The 24,832-nt window shown below is 43.2% G+C and overlaps 1 protein-coding gene and 1 pseudogene across 7 annotated transcripts in view; both read left to right on the forward strand.

Moving 5' to 3' along the window:
- Positions 1-24,832, forward strand: part of PHACTR1 (phosphatase and actin regulator 1) — a 335,834-nt gene that overhangs the window by 248,015 nt on the left and 62,987 nt on the right. For all 7 annotated transcript variants that reach the window (XM_017521490.2, XM_037735987.1, XM_017521492.2 and 4 more), the window contains 2 exons: positions 20,749-20,993; positions 22,996-23,152. In XM_017521490.2, coding sequence (XP_017376979.1) covers positions 20,749-20,993; positions 22,996-23,152 — 402 coding nt within the window. The remainder of the gene's footprint in view (positions 1-20,748; positions 20,994-22,995; positions 23,153-24,832) is intronic.
- Positions 5,653-5,797, forward strand: LOC119470076 (annotated as a pseudogene).

Consider the following 24,832-nt stretch of genomic DNA (forward strand, 5'->3'; position numbering starts at 1 on the left):
AATGCAGACATTGAGAACAAGCTTTTAGATACTCTTATAGCAGTTGGACAGAACAATTTCATGTCTGTTGAATCATGACATTAAAAAGGGTTTCATTATTTTTTCATTTGTGTTATATTTTACAAAAGCATCAGTTTTCAATGGATTAAAAATTTAAAGAACTGAACAATAAGAACCGTTTCTTCCCTGTAGACGTTTGGAAAACATTGCCCTAGGTGGCAAGTTGAGAGGCCAACCCTCCAGCCTGGGTCTTCCCTCTCCAAGCCCAGAGCTCTTTGTACTAACACACAGCTGCTTCCTAAAGACAAGCAGCAGTCAACATCATTGCCCACCCCATGTCTATGTGCATGCAGTAGGTTTTTGTATTTCTCATGAGCTTCGGTTATTAGAAAAGATACTTGTGATATTAATAGGATGTTGCTAAATATGCTTCCACATTAAAAAAACATATTAAAACGTTCAGTTAAAGATGCTGACAAGTTTTATTATATATGTGGGTATTCGTGGAATATTTCAGTTTCATTTAGATCAATGGGTAGATCTAGTGGGATATGGGGATTTTGGGTGGAGGGGTGTTGGGATATGCAGCATGATCTGGCAGCAGAGCCAAGGCAGTCTCTGTGCTTTGTCCCAACCCAGATTCATTTCCTCCTCCCTTCTCCCTCACTTCCCACTCGAGGTCAAAGCATAGGGTTGTCCTAACAGACCAACCAGGATGCAGAGATTAATACATGCATCACTTTGACAAGATCACCACCCTAGAGAAAGAGAAGCTTTCTTCCCAAAGACCACCCCAGAAGCCTTCTTTCCAAATAAAGATTGGAGAGAGATTTCTGAGTGTCCCCATCATCTCCAGGAAGAGTCTGAGAGTAGGCCAAGGTCACAGGCCACACTGCTCAGTGTAGGGAGGGAATCACCAGCTGTTTTTGGATAATTTCCCCCTAATTTTTACTACTTAAAAATGCTCCCTGTTGCCTATCAACATGATTTCATTCTTGTTTTAACAAAGTTTTATGCAGAAAGAAAGAATCATTTCTCTGTCCTCCTGGCAATTTCCAGTGACCCCAAAAAACTCTGCAAGAAGGGAGAGAGATTACCAGACACTCAGGTATCCTGCCTACAAAGTTCCTTGGATCGACCCCCTTGTTCATGCCATTGCTGCCCCCTGAAATCTCAGAGAATGTCACCGTAGGGCATCGGTCCAGACGGACAGTCCGATCCTGATGAAATAGGAATGTAAAAACTTGAATGGTGAAGTAAACAGCATCAATGCTGTTTGGACCATACATTTATACAAATCATCTTATTGAAAGGGTCCTTGAAGACCATCCAGGCCACCAAGCCCCTGCCCACAGCAGTGTTCCTGACCATTGATCCTCTGATCTCTGTTCCAACAGGACCTTTTCCAGGTCCCAAAATAGCCTGCTCCATTGTCAGGAAGGTCCAACTGTTACAAAGTTCCCTCTCGATTAAAAGTTTTACTGATTGAAATTTCTATCTGCTCCTTCCCCGATCTTATTTCTAATCTTCCTTTCCTATAAAATGCTTTTAAATCTTTGAAGATAGCTACCATTCTCTTCATCTAAGGACTTTTCTAGATCTTATCCCCTCGTGTTCACTTTCCCCTGAGATTACACCAAATCTCCTGTTTTATATGGAGAAGTTATTTGTTTTTTATATTTTTTATTTTTGAGACAGCAACTCACTCTGTTGCCCAGGCTGCAGTGCAGTGGCATGATCATGGCTCTCTGCAGCTTCAACCTTCCAGGCTCAAGCAATTCCCCCACCTCAGCCTCCTGAGTAGCTGGGACCACAGGTGCATGCCACCACACCCAGTTAATTTTTTTTAAATATTTTTTGTAGAGACGGAGTATTGCCTTGTTGCCCAGGCTGGCATCAAACTCGTGGTCTAAAGTGATCCTCCTGCTTCAGCCTCCAGAAGTTCTGGAATTCCGAGTGTGGGCCACGGCACCCAGCATAGAAGTTCTTAGACATTACCCTGCCTAAGCCTGCTTGATGGCACTAAACAGTGACATGGTTAATTTATAGCTTTGTCTCACAAGATTTGGGGGAAGGAGCTAGAGTCCACTTGAAGCAAATTTAAGGGGTTATATTTATTCAAAATCGAAGGGCTGCCCTGGGCAGTGGGGGCTGAGCTGGAGGCAGTAATCACCCCCACTTCAGTTAGCTCCAGAATTAACTGCCAGAGTTTGAATCTTAAACACACCACATATTAGCTGTGTGACCCTAAGCGTGTGACTCAACCTTTGCTTGATTTTCGTGCCTTATCTGTAAAGTAAAGATAATCATAAAATGCCAGTAGCCTCATTAGGGTCGTTTGTGAGGATCAAATTATTTAATGAATCCAAATCAATGGAGTGATTGCATGGTACATAGTAAGCAGCTAAGAAATGGCATTGAACATGAGCTAGCACATACCATTTGTCTTCAGTGACCCTAGGGTGGTTTTGATCCAATCTTGTTGGAGATTTTTGTTCATTTGGTAGGTTTCCTCAAATTGATTGTCTTCATTCCCCTCACACTGGGGAGCCACATCTTTTTGAAGGTGATGTTTTAACATTTCAAATATTTTTTTCAACATTTAGATTTCCCCTCAACTTTCCATTCTCATTAATACCACTGCATTTTTTTTTCATTTTTATATTTAAATCTTTGCTAGTCTTTACTCTCATTTTTAAGGAGCAAGCTTTTTAAAAAAAATCATTAGCTAGAATTCATGGTTATCTAGTGACCCCGTTGTGGGAAGACCTTTTTTAAAATTTTTATTTCAATCATTTTTGGGGAACAGGTGGTTTTGATTACATGGATAAGTTCTTTAGTGATAATTAGTGAGATTTTGGTGCACCTGTCACCCGAGCAGTGTACACTCTACCCAGTATGTAGTAGTTTATCCCTCACTGCCCTCCCACCCTTCCCCCCGAGTCCCCAAAGTCCATTGTATTATTCTTATGCCTTTGTTATCATTTCAAAGATGATGTAGTGTTTTTATATTTAATATCTGCAGTAAGCTCTGTGGTCTCATTGGCACTGATCCTAGAAGTCAGATGTAAAGTCCCAATCAGGACTCCTTTTCTTTCTGATCTTAATTCGGCTGATCAATTCTCTGTGTTCTAGTGTCCTATTAGTAAAATGAAGGTGGAATGTAGACCCATGTTGACCCTGAAGGAATTTTAGGAAGATTCTTAAGGGACTGAGCTTTCAAGAAGTCTTTCTCTTCTCCATCAAAGGCAACTTCATATCTTCAGTCGCTCATGCAAAAAACCTGGGGTCACCCTTGACCCCTTCCTTTCTCTGGTCTCCTACATTTCACTGCACATCCTGTCTGGTCCACTCAGGGATAGGATCAGCCACTTCCCATGTGCTCCTGTTCCCCTGGGCTGAGCCTTAGTCGGCCTAAGCCTCGGTCAGCCTTGCCTGGCTCACTGCAGCTCCTCCCACCTGATGTCCTGCATCCATACCTGTTGTGCAGTGCATCCCCACCACAGCAGGCAAGGAGACAGGGTTTCAGGAAAGTCAGATCATGACTGTCTTTGTCTGCCAGGCTGCCATAAAAAAGTAACACAGGATGGGCGACTTAGATGACAGAAATTTATTGCCTTCAGTTCTGGAGGCTGAAAGTCTGAGATCAAGGTGCTGACAGGGCTGGCTTCTCCCAGGGCCTCTCTCCTTGGCTTGTAGGTGCTGTCTTCTCCCTGTGTTCTCTCGTGATCTTCCCTCTGTGTGTGGCTGTTCCTCATCTCCTCTGCTTATAAGGACACCAGTCATGGTGGATTAGGGCCCACACCGCTGACATCATTGTAACTTCCTCACCTCTTTAAAGGCCCTACTTCCAAATGCAGTCACATTCTGAGGTCCTGGGGCTTAGGACTTCAACATATGGATGTATCTGGGGACACAGTTCAGCGCTTAACAGTGGCCATGCCCAAAATGCCCCTGCCACTGTCCAGCTCACCAAGAGTAGAAAAGCAAAGTCCTCGCCATGACCCAAAGCCCGTGGCCACTTTAGATTTTGCCAAGAAAAATATATTTATTCTTCAAGACATTATTAAAATACCAGGTCTCTGGGACCCCTTCTTAGATTCTCATACAGAGCTCTGCCTGTTGCACACTTGCATTGGGTTATGTGTTTATATATTGCCTTTTTAATGTGGACAGGAACCATCCTTGTCTCTTCACCTGCTATGGTTTGAGTGTCTCTCCTCCAAAATTCATGTGTTGAAACCTGTCCTGCCCCTGTGGCCTCCCTCGCTTCATCGACGGCCCTCTGTGTTGCTCCCTCCTCCCTCACCCAGCGGCCTTCCCACCATTCTCGCACATTCTTGGACATGCTGGATGCCTCATGACAGGGGCTTGGCACTGGCTGTTCCCCTAGATGGACTGCCGTTCCCTCGGATATCCTCAGGGCTCCTACACTCACCTGCCTCGGGTCTCTACCCAAATGTCACACTTTAAACAAGGTCCTTCCTGGTCAAAATTGCAACCCCCCTCACAACACCTCCTGTTCCCCAGCTCCTTTTATTCTTGTGAAAGCATTTTTCACCATCTAACATTTTGTGTCCTTTGCCTTCCATTTGGTCTGTTGCTCCTCTCACCTAATAGAACGTACAGTCTACAAGGGCAAGAGCTGTTTTGTTCATGGGTGCATCCAGAGTGCCTACAACAGGGCCTGGCTTACAGGCGTGAGTGAGGGAATAACTGAATGAATGGAGAGCCTCTCATAGCTGCAGTGATATTCTTTTGCTTATTAATCTGCTTCCTATTGATGGCTTGAGTTCTCACAAGGCATATGTTATGTAAATATTAAGCAGTATTGGTGGTTTGTAACCTTTTAAATTTTCTTTGTTCTAACAATTTGAACTGTTCCCTCTGTCTGGAATGCAGTCTCTTCCATCCTGTCCTCTATCACCCACGCCAGCTTCTTTTGCAAGGAAAAATTCTTGTTCTCCAAGACATTATTAAAATACCAGGTCCTCTGTGATCCCTTTTCAGATTCCCACACAGAGCTCTGCCCTCCTGCACACGGTCCTTTTGCATACTTGCATCGGGTTATGTGTTTATATATCCTCTCTTTAATGTGGACAGGAGCCATCCTTGTCTCCCCATTTGCTATGGTTTGAGTGTCTCTCCTCCAAAATTCAGGAGTTGAAACTTAATGGCCAATGAGATAGTATTGACAGGTGGGGCCTTTAAAAATGATTAGGCCGTGAGGTGTGTCCCACATGAATGACATTAAGACCCTTATGAAAGGGACTTCACACAGCGACATAAAGCTCTCTTGGCCTTCCACCATGTGAGGGTGCTGCGTTTCTCCCAGACAGAGGATGCAGCCCTCACCAGATAGCCAAACCTGTCAGCGCCTTGATCTTGGACTTTTCAGCCCCCAGAACTGTGAGAAAATAAATATCTCTTCTTTTTAAATTACCCAGTCTCGAGTATTTTATTATAGCAGCACGAAGGGGCCACAATAGCTCTCGACCCTTAATCTGCTATAGTACCTGCCATGTAGGGAGTATTCTGAAAATATTTTTTGAGTGGGTTTCATTAAAAGTTACTCTAATCTTTGAAATAGGAAAGTATCTTACAATCAATGTTTGGTTACAAACTTTCCTAATTATAGAAACAGGCTTTTGCATACTTGCCTGGCAGTGAAGATACCATGATCACGAAGATTGTTTTCCCAGGACGAGGCTTATCCATTGCACTCGGGATGTACTGACGCCTACAATTTGCCCAAAGGTGGGAAACTTGAAGTAGGGGAATGTGTTCATGCTTTTTGAGAAAGAAAGAGAGAGGGAGAAAAGAAAGACAAAGAAAGGAAAGAAAGAAAAGAAGGGAGAAAAGAAGGGAGAAGGGAGGGGGGAACAAACAAACAGGCTTTTGCTGTGGATCCATTCCTGCTTTCCCTGTCAGGCCATCCCTGTTGTGCTGTGTTTGATGTTAGAAGCAACGTATAAAGTTCCTCCCTTAAAATTAAACCTAGGTCTTTGCTTGTCATGTCTGGTAATATCAAACTCTAGAGCTCCAGATACTATAATTTTGATTATGAACCTTAGCCATCATTGAAGTACACCATCCCTTCTTTTAATTCTCTTGGAGCAAATCCTTCATGAATGACAAAGTGGGGGAGGGGCCATCATCCTTAGCTAAGGTAGGGATGCTAAGATTGCTAAGGTGTAGAGAATCATATTTGATGACCCAGCTCTATCCAGTGTCCTCGGACAAAACCTGAAAGTTAACTTCCAGAATTTTATGCTGAGACCTGAAAAACAGGAGCAATCACGTAAGGAGGAGAAAGGCAATGCGGGTACGTCCTAGACAGATTAGAGGAAAGAGTGTATTGGTGGACCGGATAAGTTCACATGGGAAGAATAATTGAAATCTCTGAGTTTGAACTAAAAAGGCAAAATATGAATGAGTATTTTGCATCAATTGATGCAAAATATCAATAGATTTTTTTTTTTTTTTTGAGATGGAGTCTTGCTCTGTGACCTAGCCTGGAGTTCAGTGGCATGATCTCAGCTCACTGCAACCTCCACCTCCCAGGTTCAAGCAATTACCCTGCCTCAGCATCCTGAGTAACTGGGATTACAGGCATGTGCCACCACTTAGCTAATTTTGTATTATCAGTAGAGACAGGGTTTCACCATGTTGGTCAGGCTGATCTCGAACTCCAGACCTCATGATCCGCCCACCTCAGCCTCCCAAAGTGCTGGGATTACAGGCATGAGCCACTGTGCCTGGCTAATAGATATTTTCAATGATACTTTATTTACACCCAATGTGTTTTAGTTTAGGAAAATTTTAAGTACCATACATTTAGTTCGGATGGAAATTGCCATCTATGGGCCTTAAAAATGAAAAAATAAATACATTTCTAATAAATTCATTCTTTATTTACCTCTCCATGTCCCAAAGTCCCTGAGCAGCTAGATGAAGAAAGCTCTGACATTTGCCGGGAAAAAAATTTCAGGCAATTACTAGCTTGTAAACCTTGAATGAAAACAGGCCCTGCAAAAAGAAGGGTGGTACCTGTGTTTGCTCAGCAACCAGAAGATCCATCAGTTCTTTGCTGAGTGCATTTTCTAGACCAGGCTCCAGCTTGGCCCTGGGGATGTAACAGAGAACAAAATACAGAAGATACCCTCAGTGCAGCTTAGAACCTGCTGGGAGTATAACCTGGACAGATCAGTGCCCATGAGAGTGCAGGGAGGGAGGAGGAGGATGTGCAACAGGAATGTCAGCTGGTCCACAAAATTCGGAGTGGTCTTTTTGAAGAGCTGCATTTATATTAAAAGCTGAAAGAGAGGAATAGGCCAGGTGCAGTGGCTCACACGTGTAATCCCAGCACTTTGGAAGGCCAAGGCAGGTGGATCATGAGGTCAAGAGATTGAGACCATCCTGGCTAACATGCTGAAATCCCATCTCTACTAAAAATACAAAAATTAGCTGGGCGTGGTGGCACACACCTGTGGTCCCAGCTACTCGGGAGGCTAAGGCAGGAGAATCATTTGAACCCGGGAGGTGGAGGTTGCAGTGAGCCGAGATCACACCACTGCACTCCAGCCTGGCGACAGAGCAAGGTTCCGTCTCAAAAAAAAAAAGAGAGAGAGGAATAACCAGATGGAGAGGAGAAAGGAAATGAGAGAAAATTTAGGCAGATTAGAGGAGGGGCTGATATACTATCTCCAGATAATGAATGAGATTTTTAATAAGAAAAGGAAGTTGGCATTTATTCTCCAGGTTTTTAGAAGACATAGCATAAAGAATGACATTGATAACATAACATTGTCATCAGACATAAGGAAGTACCCAAGAGCCAGCAGAGAGGACACTGAAGATTTTTAAGTAAAATCAGGCCAACAGCAGTCCCAAATGGTTTACTCATGTACTTATGTAAAGAAAAACCACATACAGGTCGAATCATCTGCTAAGGGCAAATCCAGCTCTGTAACTGCAGATTTGATACATTGAAGTAGGTTAACTGTAATGTGGAATTCTGGAGAAGTATGGCTTTGCCACTGCTGGCGTAGTCGACGTACATCTGTGTTAACATGGATAAGCTAGACAATCTGGATGGTCAACTAGATGCAAGAAAGTTCCAGAATCATTTTGAACTCTTAGCAACACCCATTGATCTCTGCATGCCAACCATTGTGATAGGCACACAATAACAAAGCAATCTTTCCTTTAAAATAATAACATTGATAAGTTTATACAAATAGTTCATTATTTGCTTATAATGTCCCCTTTTCATATTTGCATATTAGCTATTGAGGAAATTATTAAGAATATTGAAAAAGGAATTGTTTTTACATTGGACAGAAGAAATTGAAATCAGTAGACCCCCCTCCAAATCCCTCCAGTCTCTAAAATTTTATCCCATGATTATTTTTAGGTCTTTCAAGAGCAAGATACAATTTACAATCCTTGGGTAAATACATTTCATGGTGACAATTACTTTTCTTCATGTTGCCTCAAGGGTCACAGGAAATTCTAAAGAATAATTCTTGCTGCTAAACAAGAGGATCCCCAGGGTTTCTTTTAGCCTTAAAAGTCTAACATCATTATTGTATTGGCTTATGTCTGTAATGTTTCACCTACTAATGAGGGTGTTCCCTGATAATACACAGATGTGAATCAGTGCCTCAGCAAGAATGAAACTGAACTCCTAGGTGTTATTTGCTTGTGAAGTGGTGTTGATTTGAAGTGCAGCGTTTTTCATGACATAACAAATGGCTTACGGCGTTAAATGAAATATGTTTCAGGGGAAAGATTCTTATAATGATCATCATCTCTTCAAAATCTCACGCAATTCTGTCTAATCAATTTTCTAATTGTTTAACAAGGACAGTTAAAATTAGACTGTACAAACTACTAACACCTTTTTAAGGCTTACGAGGATAAAAAAGGAAGTGTATTTTTTTTTTTTCTCGAGACTGAGTCTTGCTCTGTCACCCAGGCTGGAGTGCAATGGTGTGATCTCGGCTCACTGCAACCTCCGCCTCCTGGGTTCAAGCGATTCTCCTGCCTCAGCCTCCCGAGTAGCTGGGATTACAGGTGCACAGCACCACACCCAGCTAATTTTTTTGTATTTTTAGTAGAGGCAAGGTTTCACCATGTTGGCCAGGCTGGTCTCCAACTCCTGACCTTGTGATCCACCTGCCTCAGCCTCCCAAGTGGGGAATTACAGGCATGAGCCACCTTGCCTAGCCCAGGAAGTATATTTTCAAAAGAAAGAGAATCTGCTTTTGATTTTTTTGTTTGCTTCAGTAGAAATCCTGCCCTTTTCCAATGCCCAAATGTTGATTCTTTGATCTTGGAAACCATTGTCCAGAAAGTTTTGCAGATCAAATATATTAAAACACTAAAGGAAATATTTTAATAAATTAGCGGCTAATATCCATAATGACTAATTTATGATATATTGTTGGTGCTGACGTACACTGCTGGCTGAAACAGCAGCTCTCAGTGTTGATGTCCGGGAAGCACACTGCACCAGCATTGCCTTCTAATTTTACAGCTGCCTGTGAGGCAGGCACCTAGATTTCTCCGTTTAATTGATGAGGAGTCAAAGACCAAGAGGCCAGGTTAGTGAATGGCCCAGCTGGGACTTGCACAGTCCTGCTGACTCTGTCCTGCCTTTTTAGTACCCATGCTCAGCCAAGCATGCTAGAACGCTCACCAGCATCTAGGGACAAATTCAAGTAGAAAAGCCACCACTGGTTTCTCCATCAGAAAGAGACAGTGCTGGGAGGGATGGGCTGTTGGTCAGACTCTGTGTGTCTTCTAGTTTTGTTCATCACATCCTAATCCCAGACAGTATTTCAGAAATGTGGGTCATAGGTCCCTGAAAGGACGGAGGCTATGAAAAAATTAATTTAAATCCATTACCACTGCTGAGAAAAAACTCAAAAAACATTTTCTGTTCAGGAAGGCTCAGTTACCTCATCTATATATAGAACAACATAGTTTCCTGCTTACTGAAGTTCAACAAAAAACAAAAGCTTTAATGTTATATGTCTTATCTTAGAAGGCTAATCCTAGGCTGTGATAAACCAGACAATGTATGCCTGCTTTCTTAAAAAGAAGCTAATTAACTATTTTCTTGGGCTACGGTGGTTATTTCTGCTATTTTTCAGTCTCGGGCACTGCAGTTTGCAGCATAATTTCTCACACATTTTTGGTCTCCAAGAGGAAAGCGGTTGATTGTTCTCTCTCGCGTCTGAAAACGCTTTTCATAACTGTGCAGACTAAATTACAAAAGCTGTTCCTATTGAAGTTTAATTTGGTTTTCAGTGTCATATTTGTAGATAATAAATTTTCTGTCCTTTGAGGAAATTAATGTCTTTTTTTTTTAACAATGGATGCATTTAAAACCAGATACCAGAAAACAATATTCCCTTTATTACATTTTTTTCTTTAGAAATGTTGGTAAAATGGATCCCACCTATTTTAGAGAAAGATTAAGGATGTAAAAGAGACAGTGATTTTCAATTTTATGACCTGCCCTTGATTCCCTACAAGAGTTTGAAAGGTGTTTGCCAGCCACTAATTCCCCTCCATGGATGGGTTGCAATGTTTTTTTCTACTCATCAGCCCGTACCATGTGATGGTGGTAAAGTGATGATTATAAAGATCCCTTGAGAAGGGAGTGACTCTTTTCATGGCCTGGACTCACTGTAGATGTCTTGACATTCATTCCTTTATGAATGACTAAAAGTAAGGTCTGTGCCCAACCCTTATTCAGTAATGAACATGAAATAAGCCAGTCTCTTAATTTTTGAAGTCTAGAGATTCCTTTAAAACATTCAGCCATTGCAATGGTAGGTAAAGGCCAGGCATGGTGGCTCACTCCTGTAATCCTAACAACTTTGGGAGCCCAGGAGTTTGAGATCAGTCTGGGCAACATAGAGAGACCCCGTCTCTTAAAAAAAAAAAAAAAAAAAAAAAAAAAAAAAAAAAAATTAACAAATTAGCCAGGTGCAACGACACACACCTGTTAGTGCCAGTTGCTCAGGAGGCTGAGGCGGGAAGATTGCTTCAACCCAAAGGTTCGAGGCTGAAATGAACTATTTTTTAGAAAAAAAAAAAAAAAAAAAGAAAGAACTGGCAGAAAAGGGAAGGGAGGCAGAAATGATTTTCTGCCCAGGCTCTCAACCTATGCATCTCCTACTTAGTTTAACAGAGTCAAAGAGAAGAGTTAAGTTTTCCAAAAGGAAGCCTTGTTAAAGGTCATTCTTGATGGGAACAGGACTGAAGAAAGAGAGTATGGCTTTTCACCCGCCAAAGCGTCCTCCTGTGAATGTGAAGAGAGGATGACAGTCTTAAATGTGTGCCTTCTGTTGACTCGGGACTGCCATTTTCCTCTCAAGCTTTCCAAATACTTCTCTTTTCAGTGTGTGTTGTGTCAAGAGCAAGCCTTCTGTTTTAGGAATACTTCGTTCATTCTTTCCTGTTCGTTGGAGCTGTTCCATCCTCTAGGGGAAAACGAGGATGAAACAAAGTCCTCATCCTTGTGAGCTTACTCGTTAGTGGGAGAGACAGGTGATAAGCCTGTGAATGTGTAATATGATGTCAGGTGGGGATGGGGCACTGAAGAACCATCAGGCAGGATCATGAGAGGAGCATGGTGGTGATGCCTGTCTAGCTTTAAGGGAAGGTGTCATTAAAGTGGCCACAATAGACACAAAACCCATTGTATGCCCCCTTTTTATTGGCAGCACCCCATTGTGCAAGGCTGGATGATCCAGCTTGGTAATTATTCTGTCCTCCCTCTTGTCACCTATTCTCTCTGCACACCTACTCACCCCCAGCCATGTGCTACTCACACAAAACTTGTAGCTCCAAGTCTAGAATTCAGCCCCCCTCCCTATGTGTTCCACAATAGCCCTCATCATGGGACTCTTCACAGCAAAATTCACAGCAAGAGACTAGCTAGATTGTGTGAACATCTGTTATCCTTGTTTTTTGTTATAAAAATATTATATTCCATGGTTTTTAAAATTTGTGGTATAAATTGCATTTCATAGTCAGCAGATACATCTACGGAAAAAATGATGGGCTTTGCTGATTCTCTAGGCGAAGGCAACATGGTGCATGGAAAGAACACAGGCCCTGGGTGGGAAGACCTGAGTTCACATCCTGCTGTGATCGCTGCTGAGCGATTACTTGTGTTCTCAGAGACTTCACATCCCTATTCATAAAAGTCAAGATAATAACAACACCCTTCTTAACTCCGCAAGTTTTCGTGGTGATTAAATGAGATAATGAACATGTACAACACACTTTCATAGGGCACTAAAGGACCATCCATGGTAGCCATGTGGTTGTTTTGGAAAGATGCTCTTCCTTCTTCATCCTGAGTTGTGGAACCTGCTGGTATATTTAGGATGTTGTATGGAAATATTCCGAATTGTTGCAGCTGTCCAACATCTTGTGAACATTACGGAGTGCTCTTCAGTTTCTGCATATTCATCCCTCTTATATTTGTCAAGAAAATGACATTATTTGGAGCTGCCTAGATGTTAGGGAGCAGAAATTCATGTTTTTTCCCCTGGAACATAGGCCTTTGGTCTTTGTTTAAATTCATTATAGAATGTTAGTATAAGAGGAAAGCATACAGATCTTCATCAACCTCAATGACCTCACCCTATAAAGCAGCCTAGCTTTGGAAGTCTGAACTGAAGTGGGCTGATAGCCTGTGAGTATAGAACTGGAAACTGGAATACCATAAGCTCTCTCTGATACCTATTCTGTGTGCACACAGTCCTGGAATGAAGGGCATATGAAACCAACATGCTCTTGCTTGCATAGATCTCTGTCCCTTAGCTCCTCGAGTTGTCTTCTTAAGAAAGATAACTCTAAAGCACTATTTCCAAAAGTCCTAATGCTCCTTTCACAAGATAATTTCCCTACAGCAGCAAGACTCTAAGGATCAGGGACCCTCATTTTAGTGAATTAAGTAATTGGAAACGTAATGTGGTGTACTGATTGCATGAGACTTCAAATATTTGATCAACTCATCCATCAGTTCCAGACACATGTGCAATGATCAGGTTGGAGCAGGAAGATCATCAGCCTCTGTCTTGGAGAGGCTCACAGTTAATGAGGGGTGGGGGTAAATGCTTAACATGTAATTATAGCATAATGTGGCAGATGCTGTAACAAAACTGGAAACAGGCTGTAGATGTGCAGAGAAGGGACTGATTTCCATTGGAAAAATCAGAAGAGGATGCTCAAATGAAATGAGATTTGAGCCAAGATAGGTAGGATACTCTCTCTAGGCCAAAATCTGAAGGGTGAGTTCTGGGGCGCACAACCGCAAGAGCAGAGGGAGGATGCAGGAAAGTCCACAGTGTACCTGGGCAGTGGCAAGTGGTCTGATGTGGCTGGAACGCTGGGAAGACGGTAAGGAATAATAATGAATGAGATTGAAAGGAGTTGGGGAGTCAGTTGGTGAGGCACCTCTTAGTCCATGCCATAGAGGGTGGAGTTAATCCAGTTTACAGTGAGGCCTTTCCTGGCTCTTTTGATTGGGAGAATTACATGATCAGACTGGTTTGACAGCAGAATAGGGTGGAAGGGGAGGTTCTGGAAGAAGAATAAGGTTTGGAGCCATTGGGGCACCACTGCTTCTACATAGGCAGTGGTATAGTGACATCAGTAGATCAGGTCCTGTAGTCTGATGGCCCAGATTCAATGTCTGCACCCCTCTGGTTGTGTGACCTTGGCCACTTGCCTTTATGTTTTCCTGTCTATAATGGGAAGATCACAAGAAGTACCTATCTCTTAGGATCCTTATGAGGCTCAAGTGAATCAATACATGGGACAGTGTGAGCTTTTAGAAATGTTAACTTCCATCATCATCTGCAATAATCCAGTAACAATGAACAAAGCCTCTATCTAGGAGGTTAGGATGAGATTCCTCACGTTTACCTGCGGTTTGAGAAGCCAGTTAGCCATTAGGAAGAGGGAGGGTGAACACAACCCATGTGCAATGAAATCCATTTGAATTCGAAGCCAACTAAATGCTTAGTGCCAAAGAATTTTGACATGAATGGTCTGGAATTGATTTTATTACATGAGTCAGCAATTCCTCAGGGAGGTTGACAGATACTCTGGAAGATGAGACTCTTGCAGGCCACTGAGTGTCATTCAGTAAATCACTGATCTGGGCAACAGAATGAGAAAAGCTGTTTTAGTCAAGTGTCAGCCTGGAACTCTTGCATTCTTGGGGTAACAGCTCAGAAACTGAAAGCAGGAGTGCAAGTAGCTGACTAAGTAGACCCCAAGAGCATCAGCATGTTGCGTGGTGGCATGACCCCCAGAATTGCCAGCCTCAGACATGACAAGTCAGGAACTCACATGAGAGGATCTGGACAGTTCTTCCTTCAGTGAATGCTGCAGATTCCTGATAATTAATATGTAAGTGGCTTTTGAAGAGACTCACGTGGTACCGTGCTGAGAATGCAGCAAGTAGCAGAGCCGCTGTGGATGCTCTAGGCCAGTGGCTCCTAATCTGGGATGATTTTTGTCCCCCCAGAGGACATTCGGCAATGCCTAAAGATTGTTTTGGTTGTCACAGTTGGAGGAAGTGCGCTGACATGTGGTGGGTAGCGGCCAGGGGTGCTGCTAAACAGCCGTCAAAGCAATGAATTGGCCCAAAATGTCAGTCATGCCTGTGTTGAAAAAGCCTGGTCTAGACCAACATTTCACCAGAACGTGATATCTGCATCATCAGTGGTACAGGAAATGAATTTAGGACAACCCTTCATTAGTTGTAATATTTTATTGGATATTGTATGTACTTATATCAATATTGAAAATATAAATATGAAAATGTATCTTAACATGTTGTAAACCTGTGCGATTTACATATAAAACCTGTTATTACAAAGATATCATTTGCTTAGGATGAAGTTACAATAATGTTTAGAAGTTTTTTTTTAAAGTACTGTACTGACTTTAAAAATTACAGAGTAGATAATAGTGTAAATGGACTTCAAAGATGCCATATACAAAAAGTGAGGGAGGTGGGAGTATAATCAAAGTTTAGGAAATATTGGTTCAGATCAGGGCTCAGAAAACTTTTTCTGTAAAGAACCAGATAGATAGTAAATATTTTCGGCTGTGTTGCAACTACTCCACTCTGCTATTTTGGTACAAAGGCAGCCAAGATGATCGTTGAATGAATGGGTTCCCCCCCTCCCCCACACACACCGAACACCCTGAGTGTTGAGCTTAGTGCCCCTGGTGTGGCCTGGTCAAGGCAGGGTAGAACATGATTACCTACCCCAGTTAGTAAGACTTAAAATAGTTTTAAAGTAGCGATGCCCATTTTTCTTTTCTTTTTTTTTTTTTTTTTTGAGATGGAATCTCACTTCGTTGCCAGGTCTGGAGTGTAGTGGCGTGATCTTAGCTCACTGCAACCTCCATCTCCTGGGTTCAAGCAACTCTCTTGCCTCAGCTTTCTGAGTAGCTGGGATTACAGGCACCCACCACTATGCCTAGCTAATTTTTTGTGTTTTTAGTAGAGATGGGGTTTCACCATGTTGGCCAGGGTGGCCTTGAACTCCTGACCCTGTGATTCACCTGCTTTGGCCTCCCACAGTGCTGAGATCACAGGCGTGAGCCACCTGGGCCAGCCAATGACCATTTTTCACACACGTTGTTGACAAAACGTGAACTTTCCTCCATCTTGCATGGTTACATTTAGTGGGGTTTGGGTTTTATCAAAGGACACAATATCATAAGTATCATAGCTCAACTTTTGCATACAGAATTTGTAATAGAGTGGGTTCAAATTTCAAGTCCTTCCTTTACCAGCTGTGTCCTTGTGGGCCTATCCATTACCCTCTCAGAGCTTCAATTTCCTGCTTCATAAAATGGGGAGAATAGCATCTGTCCTTCACAGTTGTTGGAAAGGTGAAATGCAATACTGCGGGGAAAATTACACGTTTAGTAAACGTTCTCTCTATTCACTCTCCCTTCTTTCGTTCTTCCACTTATTCAATGAGGATGCCCTTTTTGTCATTGCCAGTCATTCATAAGGATGCCAGCCAAGTCTAGGGCACCATATCCCTGAAGCACACCACTAGATGCCTCCCTGCAAATTAAAAAACAATCCGTTAGTTAATACCTTTTGAACATGTTTTGTCAACTGCTTACAAAACATCTAAACATCAGTCATTGCAACCGGTATTTTTTTTCATTCGGCTAAAGCAATAGACGATTAATGAGGATCTACTTTGTGTCCGGCACGATACCAGGCACTTAGCAGGGTAATAAGCACCAGATACAAGCAGAAGACATGGCTTCTGCCACAAGGAGCCTCCACCCTTGGATGGTGGAGGGAAGATCGTAAGCAAACAGATGATTATGGTTTTCACACTTGAGGACTCTCCTGTACACGCAGGCAAGGCACGGACTGAGACAAGTATTGAGAGAGGAATAGGAATGAATGAGGTGACGATGGTTTAGGAACACATTCCAGGCCAAGAGCATTGAATGCACAGTTGCAAGTGATCAAGGGGTCAGTTGTTTGAAAAGGGAAGGAGGGAAGGGGGAATGAGACTGGGTTAATAATTTGAGCCAAATGATGCAGGCTGTGGCAAGCACATGACACTATGTTTAAGCTACTGTTTTCAGGCTAATGGTTTTCACCTTTCTTTTGGAATGAGAGCCTGTATTTAGAGCAGATCTGCTAGGTGATAACTGCTGTATTATATAAAACTTGTGCTACAGACACTGATGTTCTGCTGGGTGTCTGTCACCGGCGGGACAGAGGCCACGTATCGTAAGATCCTACATTTGAGTTGATTTGGTTCTTTGCCTTAAATAGTATAGTTCATGATGTGTTAACTGAATTTTCATTTGCATCACTCCTAGAGCAGTGGTTTTGTAGACTCGAGGGGCATTCAGAATTCTCATGGGTGAGGCTCTGAGATCTGAGTTTTAGAAAGTCGCTCCGAGAACTGTGGAGACTGGACGGAAACAGCCTGCTGTGAAACCCCTTGGAAGGCTATGTCTGTCAATAACTAGTGAGGGTCTCGTTTGAGGCCGTGTCAACAGGCCACTTCACATGCACCTGCCCTAAAAAAAAGGCATGATTTACCCAGTTCTGCAGTTGAGGGAGCCAAGACTCAGAGGTTAAGCAATTTGGCTGAGGTCAAGAAGAGAGTAAGCAACAAAACATGGACACAGATCTGTCTTGACTCCCCAAAGTGAGGGCCCAAATTAACCTTCTCTGCCTGCTCCTTAGCTAACTCCTGTACTGTCCTTTCCTTTCTTGCTCTCCTGAGGTTCTCCATAGTTACAAAAGGGGTGGGTTTCTCGGGGTATTTGTCTTCTCAGGACTCTCCCTGATATATAGTTAGCATTCTGTGGGTATTTATTAATAGAATGTTTTAAAATCCTTTTGGTGGATTCCCCTAGCTTCCTGGAAAATACTGCCTTCACTCTTAAGGAAAATCAGGCATTCAAGCACATGCTAGGGTTCACACGTCAGGAAGATGAGCTGATTGGCCCCAGAGATCTTTATCTGTTTCTCTAGTGCCCCAACAGGCAGTCACTGGCAACACAACCAATCCCTATTTGACAAACCCAGTAGCATAGTACCTGGTACCTTTCAAAGTAGCCGGCTGTCCTCCATTTAATCCCATCCTATGCAAGAAGGTCTCACGCTGCCCATGTATCTTTGAGGGAGAGGAAACAGCCTCTTGCTGATCACACACTACCTATGAGGTGGCGTTTCTTATCCCCCTGTGCACTTTTCTCTCCTCTGTGGTCTTGAATCACCTTGGAGCCTTCTACCTTAAGGAACTCATGCTCTCTAGTTCCAACTCTTTTCCCTTAAAAGATTTTTCCCACCAAACAAGAATATCTATTGTCTGCTTTCATCCCCAGCTCCCGGCTGCCAAATCCCCAGCTCTGTGCCTTTATAGGAAACATTGCTAATTAAACTAGAAAGTGGAGAGAGGAAAAGGCAGGATTGGGGCAAAACATGAGCCATGGAATGACATTTTTTGCCCCTTCCATTCTTACTTTCTGTAATACCCAATGTGGAAATCCAAGCGCAGTTGGAATGGTGTAGCTGTCACTGATGAAAGAGCTGCTTTGCAGGGTGTGCAGCCAGTCCCCAGCCCCCCTTCCGTCACCCTTCACCACCCTGGAGACCGTCTATCATGTACTTCACCCTCCTCCCATTGTCATCTGTATTAAATTAGGTGGGAAACGGACCGACTTAAACCACTAATGTCTAATAAGATGCTGCATTTTTGTAAATATGTGATTTAATCCTATTCAGTGGTTGGCTTTTTTTAAGTTGACTTAGCTCATTGCCTTGAACATCATAGCTCATAATGTGTTAACTAGGTTTTCCCATTTGTGTCACTGAAGAGTTATATGAAAAATACAAAGAGAAAAACAGCACTTTGGAAACAATGGAAGAAAGAAAGTTAATTGAATTTACATTAAGCATAGCAATAATTTAAAGCATAATTACAAGTTTCAAAGAAGGGGCATACATTCATATGTCATAAGTTAGGCTTCTTTTAGATAAAATATTCAAATGTGGAACTTACTGATATTTAATACAAGCTCATGCTCCATTTCCTTATGCATGTCAAACACTTTTGGATGGTAAAATGTGTTGAGTTTCCTGTGTTTGGAAATTCCTTGAATGAAGGAAATTTATAAATTTCACTTCCAATTAATCTGAAAAAGAATTACAAAATTTAACTGTGGTTTCTGGTTACATATTTATGATTCTAGATTTCATGCAAAGCCTGTCTTAAAAAGGGCTCTAAGTTACTACATGATCCTCAGCCAGAGGATTAAGAAAATAACTATTTTCTTTGTTTTTGATGACAGGCATTTTCTAACTTTCCAACAACAAACATCTATAGGTTGTTGTTGTTGTTTTTTTGTTTTTGTTTGTTTGTTTGTTTATTTGTTTTTTATGGAGTCTCACTCTTTGACCAGGCTGGAGTGCTGTGGCACGATCTCAGCTCACTGCAACCTCCGCCTCCCAAGTTCAAGTGATTCCCCTGCCTCAGCTTCTTGAGTAGCTGAGATTACAGGTGTGTGTTACCACACCCAGCTAATTTTTGTATTTTTAGTAGAGTTGGCGTTTTACCATGTTGGCCAGAATGGTCTCGATCTCTTGATCTCATGGTCCACCTGCCTCAGCCTCCCAAAGTGCTTGGATTACAGGTGTGAGCCACCGCGACCGGCCATATAACTGTTTTAATTAAAAAATATATTTGATCCAAGTTGGTTCAACTTCAGATAGAACCAAAAACATCATCCTCGTTGCTTCTTAGAAAATTGGCCTGTAAAATATCCAGACTGGTATTACCTGTGGCTCCCTGTGGGAGAGGACTTTCTCTAGGTCACCGCTGACAATGTCATGCATGGGTCTCCAGCCTTTGGTCCATCCCCATGTTCCCTTTCTCAGCATCCCCAGCCACAGCATTTTAAATAGTGTATCACAACTGGATAAAGAAAATGTGGCACATATACACCGTGGAATACTGTGCAGCCATAAAAAAGGATTCATTCATACCCTTTGCAGGGACATGGATGAAACTAGAAACCATCATTCTTAGCAAACTGACACAAGAACAGAAAACCAAATACCACATGTTCTCACTCATAAGTAGGTGTTGAACAATGGGAACACACAGACACAGGGAGGGGAACATCATATACCGGAGCCTGGGGTGTGGGAGGCAAGGGAAGAATAGCAGGGGGTCGGGGGAATGGGGAGGGTTAGCATTAGGAGAAATACCTAATGTAGATAAGGGGGTGATGGATGAAGCAAACCACCACCATGGCACGTGTGTACCTATATAATCTGTACAATCTGCACGTGTACCCCAGAACTTAAAGTATAATAAATTAAAAATAGTCTATCACACACTCAGTCAACCTCTGTAGCTTTAGAAAACTAGAACGTCAATTATTATCTTTCTCTCCTGAATAATTTCACTATCAAATTAATCCTTTGCCCTTATTTTTAATTTTTTTAAATTATGGTAAATACAGATAACATAAAATTTACCATCTTAACCATTCTAAAGCATTCAGTTCGATGGCATTAAATGCGTTCGCATTGTTGTGCAACTGTCACCACCACCCACAAGGAGTTGGAATTATTTTCTATCCCACGCCACTATTCCCATCAGGAAACCATGCCATCTTGAAATGATTCCCTGTAAGATGAGCAATGGGACTTTACTTGCCCAATAGACTCTTTGTCTCACAGGGTCTACTGGGCAAGTTTATTAACTATTAAAATTAACTGGGCACAGTGGCATGCACCTGTAGTCCCAGCTGTTTGAGAGGCTAAGGTAGGAGGACCCCTTGAGCCCAGGAGGTCGAGGCTGCAGTGAGCTATAATTTTTCCACTGCAAGCCAGTCTGAGCAACAGAATGAGATCCTTCTTTAAAGAAAAATGAGATAGGCAAAAATATATATTTGTGGACTGAATTCAGCCCAATGACTCCACCTCTGTCCTGGGCCACCTGTTTTAAATCTTGGACCTGGATAGTATAGTTTATCCTATTTATAGGATATTCATGAAGTCTGTGTGCATGTCCTGCACATGCCAACTGTGTTTTAAAATGGTTTAAAACCGAGGGCAACTGGGTTTTAAAATGGTTTTGATGCATTTATACAGCATGTTAGCCAAAATGAATTTCCTCTTTCCTCCTTGTCTTTAAACAGCTCTGAGCAGCGGGTCCCCTGTTCCACTTCTTACCACAGCTCTGGGTTGCACTCGGGTGATGGGGTCACCAAAGCAGGACCTATGGGCCTTCCAGAAATAAGACAAGTGCCAACTGTTGTGATTGAATGTGATGACAATAAAGAAAATGTGCCTCACGAGTCAGACTACGAAGACTCTTCTTGCCTGTACACAAGGGAAGAGGAAGAGGAGGAGGACGAAGATGATGACAGCTCATTATACACCAGTGCGTTCATCTTAACTCTTCACCGGGGTGGGGAAGCATGCTCGTGTGGAAAGACAGCAGAGAGCAGACCCAGCACCCCAGCAGTTTGAGTTCTAATCCCCGCTCTGGTGTTGACTGGTCTTGGGTCATAGGGCAGCTCAGCCTATCTCTTGGGGCCTCAGTTCCTACATCAGTAAGAGGAAATGGTAAATATCCTCTAAATGCCCTCCTAGCTCTAAAATTTACAGGTGCAGGGCTTTGTAAAATGCCACCGCTTATCTCTTTAGATGGCTCTTTATTGCTTCCCTTGGGATGCGACTTCCCCAATAAGAAAAAAAAAATAAGTTTTAAAAGCTTAAACATTTGTTCCCATCAGGCAAACACTCAAATACTACCCACTGTGTATGCAACAAATTCACTTTTTAAGCATCAGCAACTTTAGAAGACCTCAATTTAAATTTCTTATTTATGACCTTTAAAGGCGCTAAGAGACAAGAGAAGAAATGAAGAAAGCAAAGTTCAAAACCTATCACTCTGGCCATGAACAGTAAATAAATTTTAGTTACATGAGTACAGCCTGATATTTGGCCAACTTTTTAATAAATGCACTTGTGAGAATAGCAACCGTGCCTCGAACATGTACCACGTGCCCGACAACGGGCTAGGATCTTAATCTCTCACCTACGTCCCACAGCAACGCTGAGGCATGGACACTATTGCCTCCATTTTACAGATAAGGGCAGACAGTGGAGAAGCAAGGCGCCAGCCCAGGGCCTCCTCTCTGCTAAGGGGCAACGCTGCAGTTTGATGCTGGCTCTAACATTCCAAAGCTCATGTTCTAAAACCAGCAGAGGAAAAAAGAAGAAAAGCACTACTCAATAAAACCCAAAGGCACCCCCAGACTCCTTGCCCGCTGGTGTTTTCTCTTCCTCCCTACTTACCAGGCTTCAAATAGCTGCTTCCATGTGAGACCTGGTGAGCGACTGAAGGGATTCAAGTGATGTCGGGGAAAGAACCACACAGGGCAGCAAAGACCTCAATGACCCATGAGTGGAAGGAGCACCTGCTCAGCCCCTGTTTGCTGTTTAGCATCCAGAGAATTGAATGTTTCATACCGGGGTTTCTCAACCTCGCCACTCCCAGCATTCAGGACCAGATAACTCTTTGGTATGGAGCTGTCCTGGGCACTGTGATGTCTACAGGCATCCCTGGCCTCTGTCCGCTAGATGCCAGTAACACCCTCTGCCTGCCACCTTAGTTTTGACAACCAGAAATGCCTTGAGATTTTGCCAGGTGTCCCCTGGGGAGCAAAATCACCACTGGTTGAGAAGCACTGATTTATACCAGATGCAGGGAAGCCCTGCCTCTGCTGCTCAGAAACACTGGGGTTAAGGAAAAAAAAAAAAAAAAAAAAAAAAAAAAACAGGATATTGCCTGTTTCAAAGCCCTCACCTCCACTCCCACCCCCAACCAGCCCCATTTTGTCCGCCTACCTTTTTTTCTCCTCCACGTCCCCCCAGCTCCAGTGTAGTTGATCTTTTCTGTCTCTTGAGATTTTTGGTGTAGCCTTCACCACTGCACGTCTGCAGACACAGATCCCCGCCCACCTGCTGCCTATTGGACTCTCATCTCTGCCTCAGGTGTCAGCCCCTCCTCCTCGTGAAACCTCCGCTAGTTGCTAAAGGCCTCTGTCCTGTCTACCCCTCTGCAATCTGCTGCAACCCATGGCCAGTCCTGCCCTCCTTTGTGATGTTGTCTGCATGCTGGGTGTTCCTGGAGAGCAGGGACCCAATCACAGGCTCCCCGTGTGCTCTCCATGTGCCCCACGCAGTACTAGGGGCAGAGTGTGTGGCAATGGCAGGAAATCTAGGAACTGAGGCCTTAACCACTCTTGGGTGTTATAGCTTTGATGACTTCCTTCCTGCCGTGTATCCTATGGTCCAGGTTGGCCGTGTGTCTGTGTGTGTGTGTCAGGCAGGCAGATGTGTGTCAGCTTTAATGGACTCATTTCTCTCTCTTGCAGGCTCCCTGGCCATGAAGGTCTGCAGGAAGGACTCCTTAGCCATCAAACTCAGCAACAGGCCCTCCAAGCGAGAGCTAGAAGAAAAGAACATCCTTCCCAGGCAGACGGATGAGGAGCGGCTGGAGCTGAGGCAACAGATTGGCACCAAGCTCACCAGGTAGGACAGCAGCACCCTCTGCTTCCCTGGCAGTGGGCCTTTAGCTCTCCAGATTCTAGCAAAAGAATTCAGTCTCAGCTGGGTGCGGTGGTTCATGCCAGTAATCCCAGCACTTTGGGAGGCCAAGGCAGATGGATCACCTCAGGTCAGGAGTTCAAGACCGGCCTGGCCAACATGGCAAAACCCTGTCTCTACTAAAAATACAAAAATTAGCTGGGCGTGGTGCTGGGCGCCTGTAATCCCAGCTACTCAGGTGGTGGGTGCCTGTAATCCCAGCTACTCAGAAGGCTGAGGCAGGGAGAATTGCTTGAACCAGGAGGCATAGGTTGCAATGAGCAGAGATCATGCCATTGTACTGTAGCCTGGATGGTAGAGCAAGACTCTGTCTCAAAAAAGAAAAAAAGGAAGAGACAATGAAAAATATCCCATGTTGTCTCCAAGCTTGTTTCCATAGTGCCCTCTCCTTCATTTAGCCAAATCTTGGAAAACTTACTGACTCAAGGTTCAGGGAGAAACTGAGAGGTAGCTTTCCAGGGAGAACAATCAGCTACAGAAAAGCCTCCATCATCTGGCCAGGCATGGTGGCTCACACCTGTAGTCCTAACACGTTGGGTGGTCGAGGCAGGAGATTGTTTCAGCCCAGGAGTTCAAGACCAGCCTGAGCAACAAAGTAAGACCTCGTCTCTACACAAAATCAAAAATTAGCTAGATGTGGTGGCACATGCCTGTGGTCCCAGCTACATGGGAGGTTGAGGCTGGAGGATGGCTTGAGCCCAGTAGGTCAAGGCTGCAGTGAGCCATCATTGTGCCACCACACTCCAGCCCAGGTGACAGAGCGAGACCCTATCTCAAAAAATGAATGAGAGAGAGGGGGGAAAAAGAGAGAAAAGAGAAGAGAAAGACCTCCATCATGTGATAGAATTGAGGACCCATGGAAAGATAAGGTATAGTTTGATTAAGCACAAAGCAATAAGATAAACACACTCTCTGCTATATGGTTAAGTGATTGGTAGTGATGCCTCATTACTCCACTGGGACTCTTTTTGAGTGATTGCCCTTTACATATGGATATTACAGACATAGGCATAGCTTTATGTTATATTAAGATATTAACCATCTACGTATTTGTAATCACAGACATGTTTATTTGACATTAGGTAACCTTTGTTGAGTACTTATTATTTGCCACCATTCTCTGAACATTTTACATATATTAAATCATTTCTCTTTGAGCCTCTCTGTAAGAAACACATTTGTATGCCCATTTTACAGATGAGAACACCAGGCATAGAGAACTTTGATTATCTTGCATGATGTCACACAGCACAGCTCTAGAATTCTCTCTTGAGCCCTTTGTACCAGACACTGGTGGTGTCTGGTGAGTGTCTAGACATAATGCGTGGAAGTCTACCAGGGTTTAATTCTGACTCTCCCTCTTCCTAGCTGTATTGCCTTAAGTAAATCACTTAACTCTCCTTGCCTGTGTTTCTGTGTATATAAAAGGGTGAGTTGTGAAAATTAAGCAAGTTAATAGATCTGGCCCATAGCAAGCAAGCAGTTACCTGCTGTAACTATCACCTTTGCATTGTACAAGTGAGGAAGGTGGTGCATAGAGGTTGTGTAGACATAGGCCTCATCCAACAGTATGCCAGTATTCTTCCCTCCCACCTGATTTATTTT

The sequence above is a fragment of the Cebus imitator genome, unplaced genomic scaffold, assembly GCF_001604975.1.
Source record: "Cebus imitator isolate Cc_AM_T3 unplaced genomic scaffold, Cebus_imitator-1.0 Scaffold21, whole genome shotgun sequence".
Classification (NCBI taxonomy): domain Eukaryota; kingdom Metazoa; phylum Chordata; class Mammalia; order Primates; family Cebidae; genus Cebus; species Cebus imitator.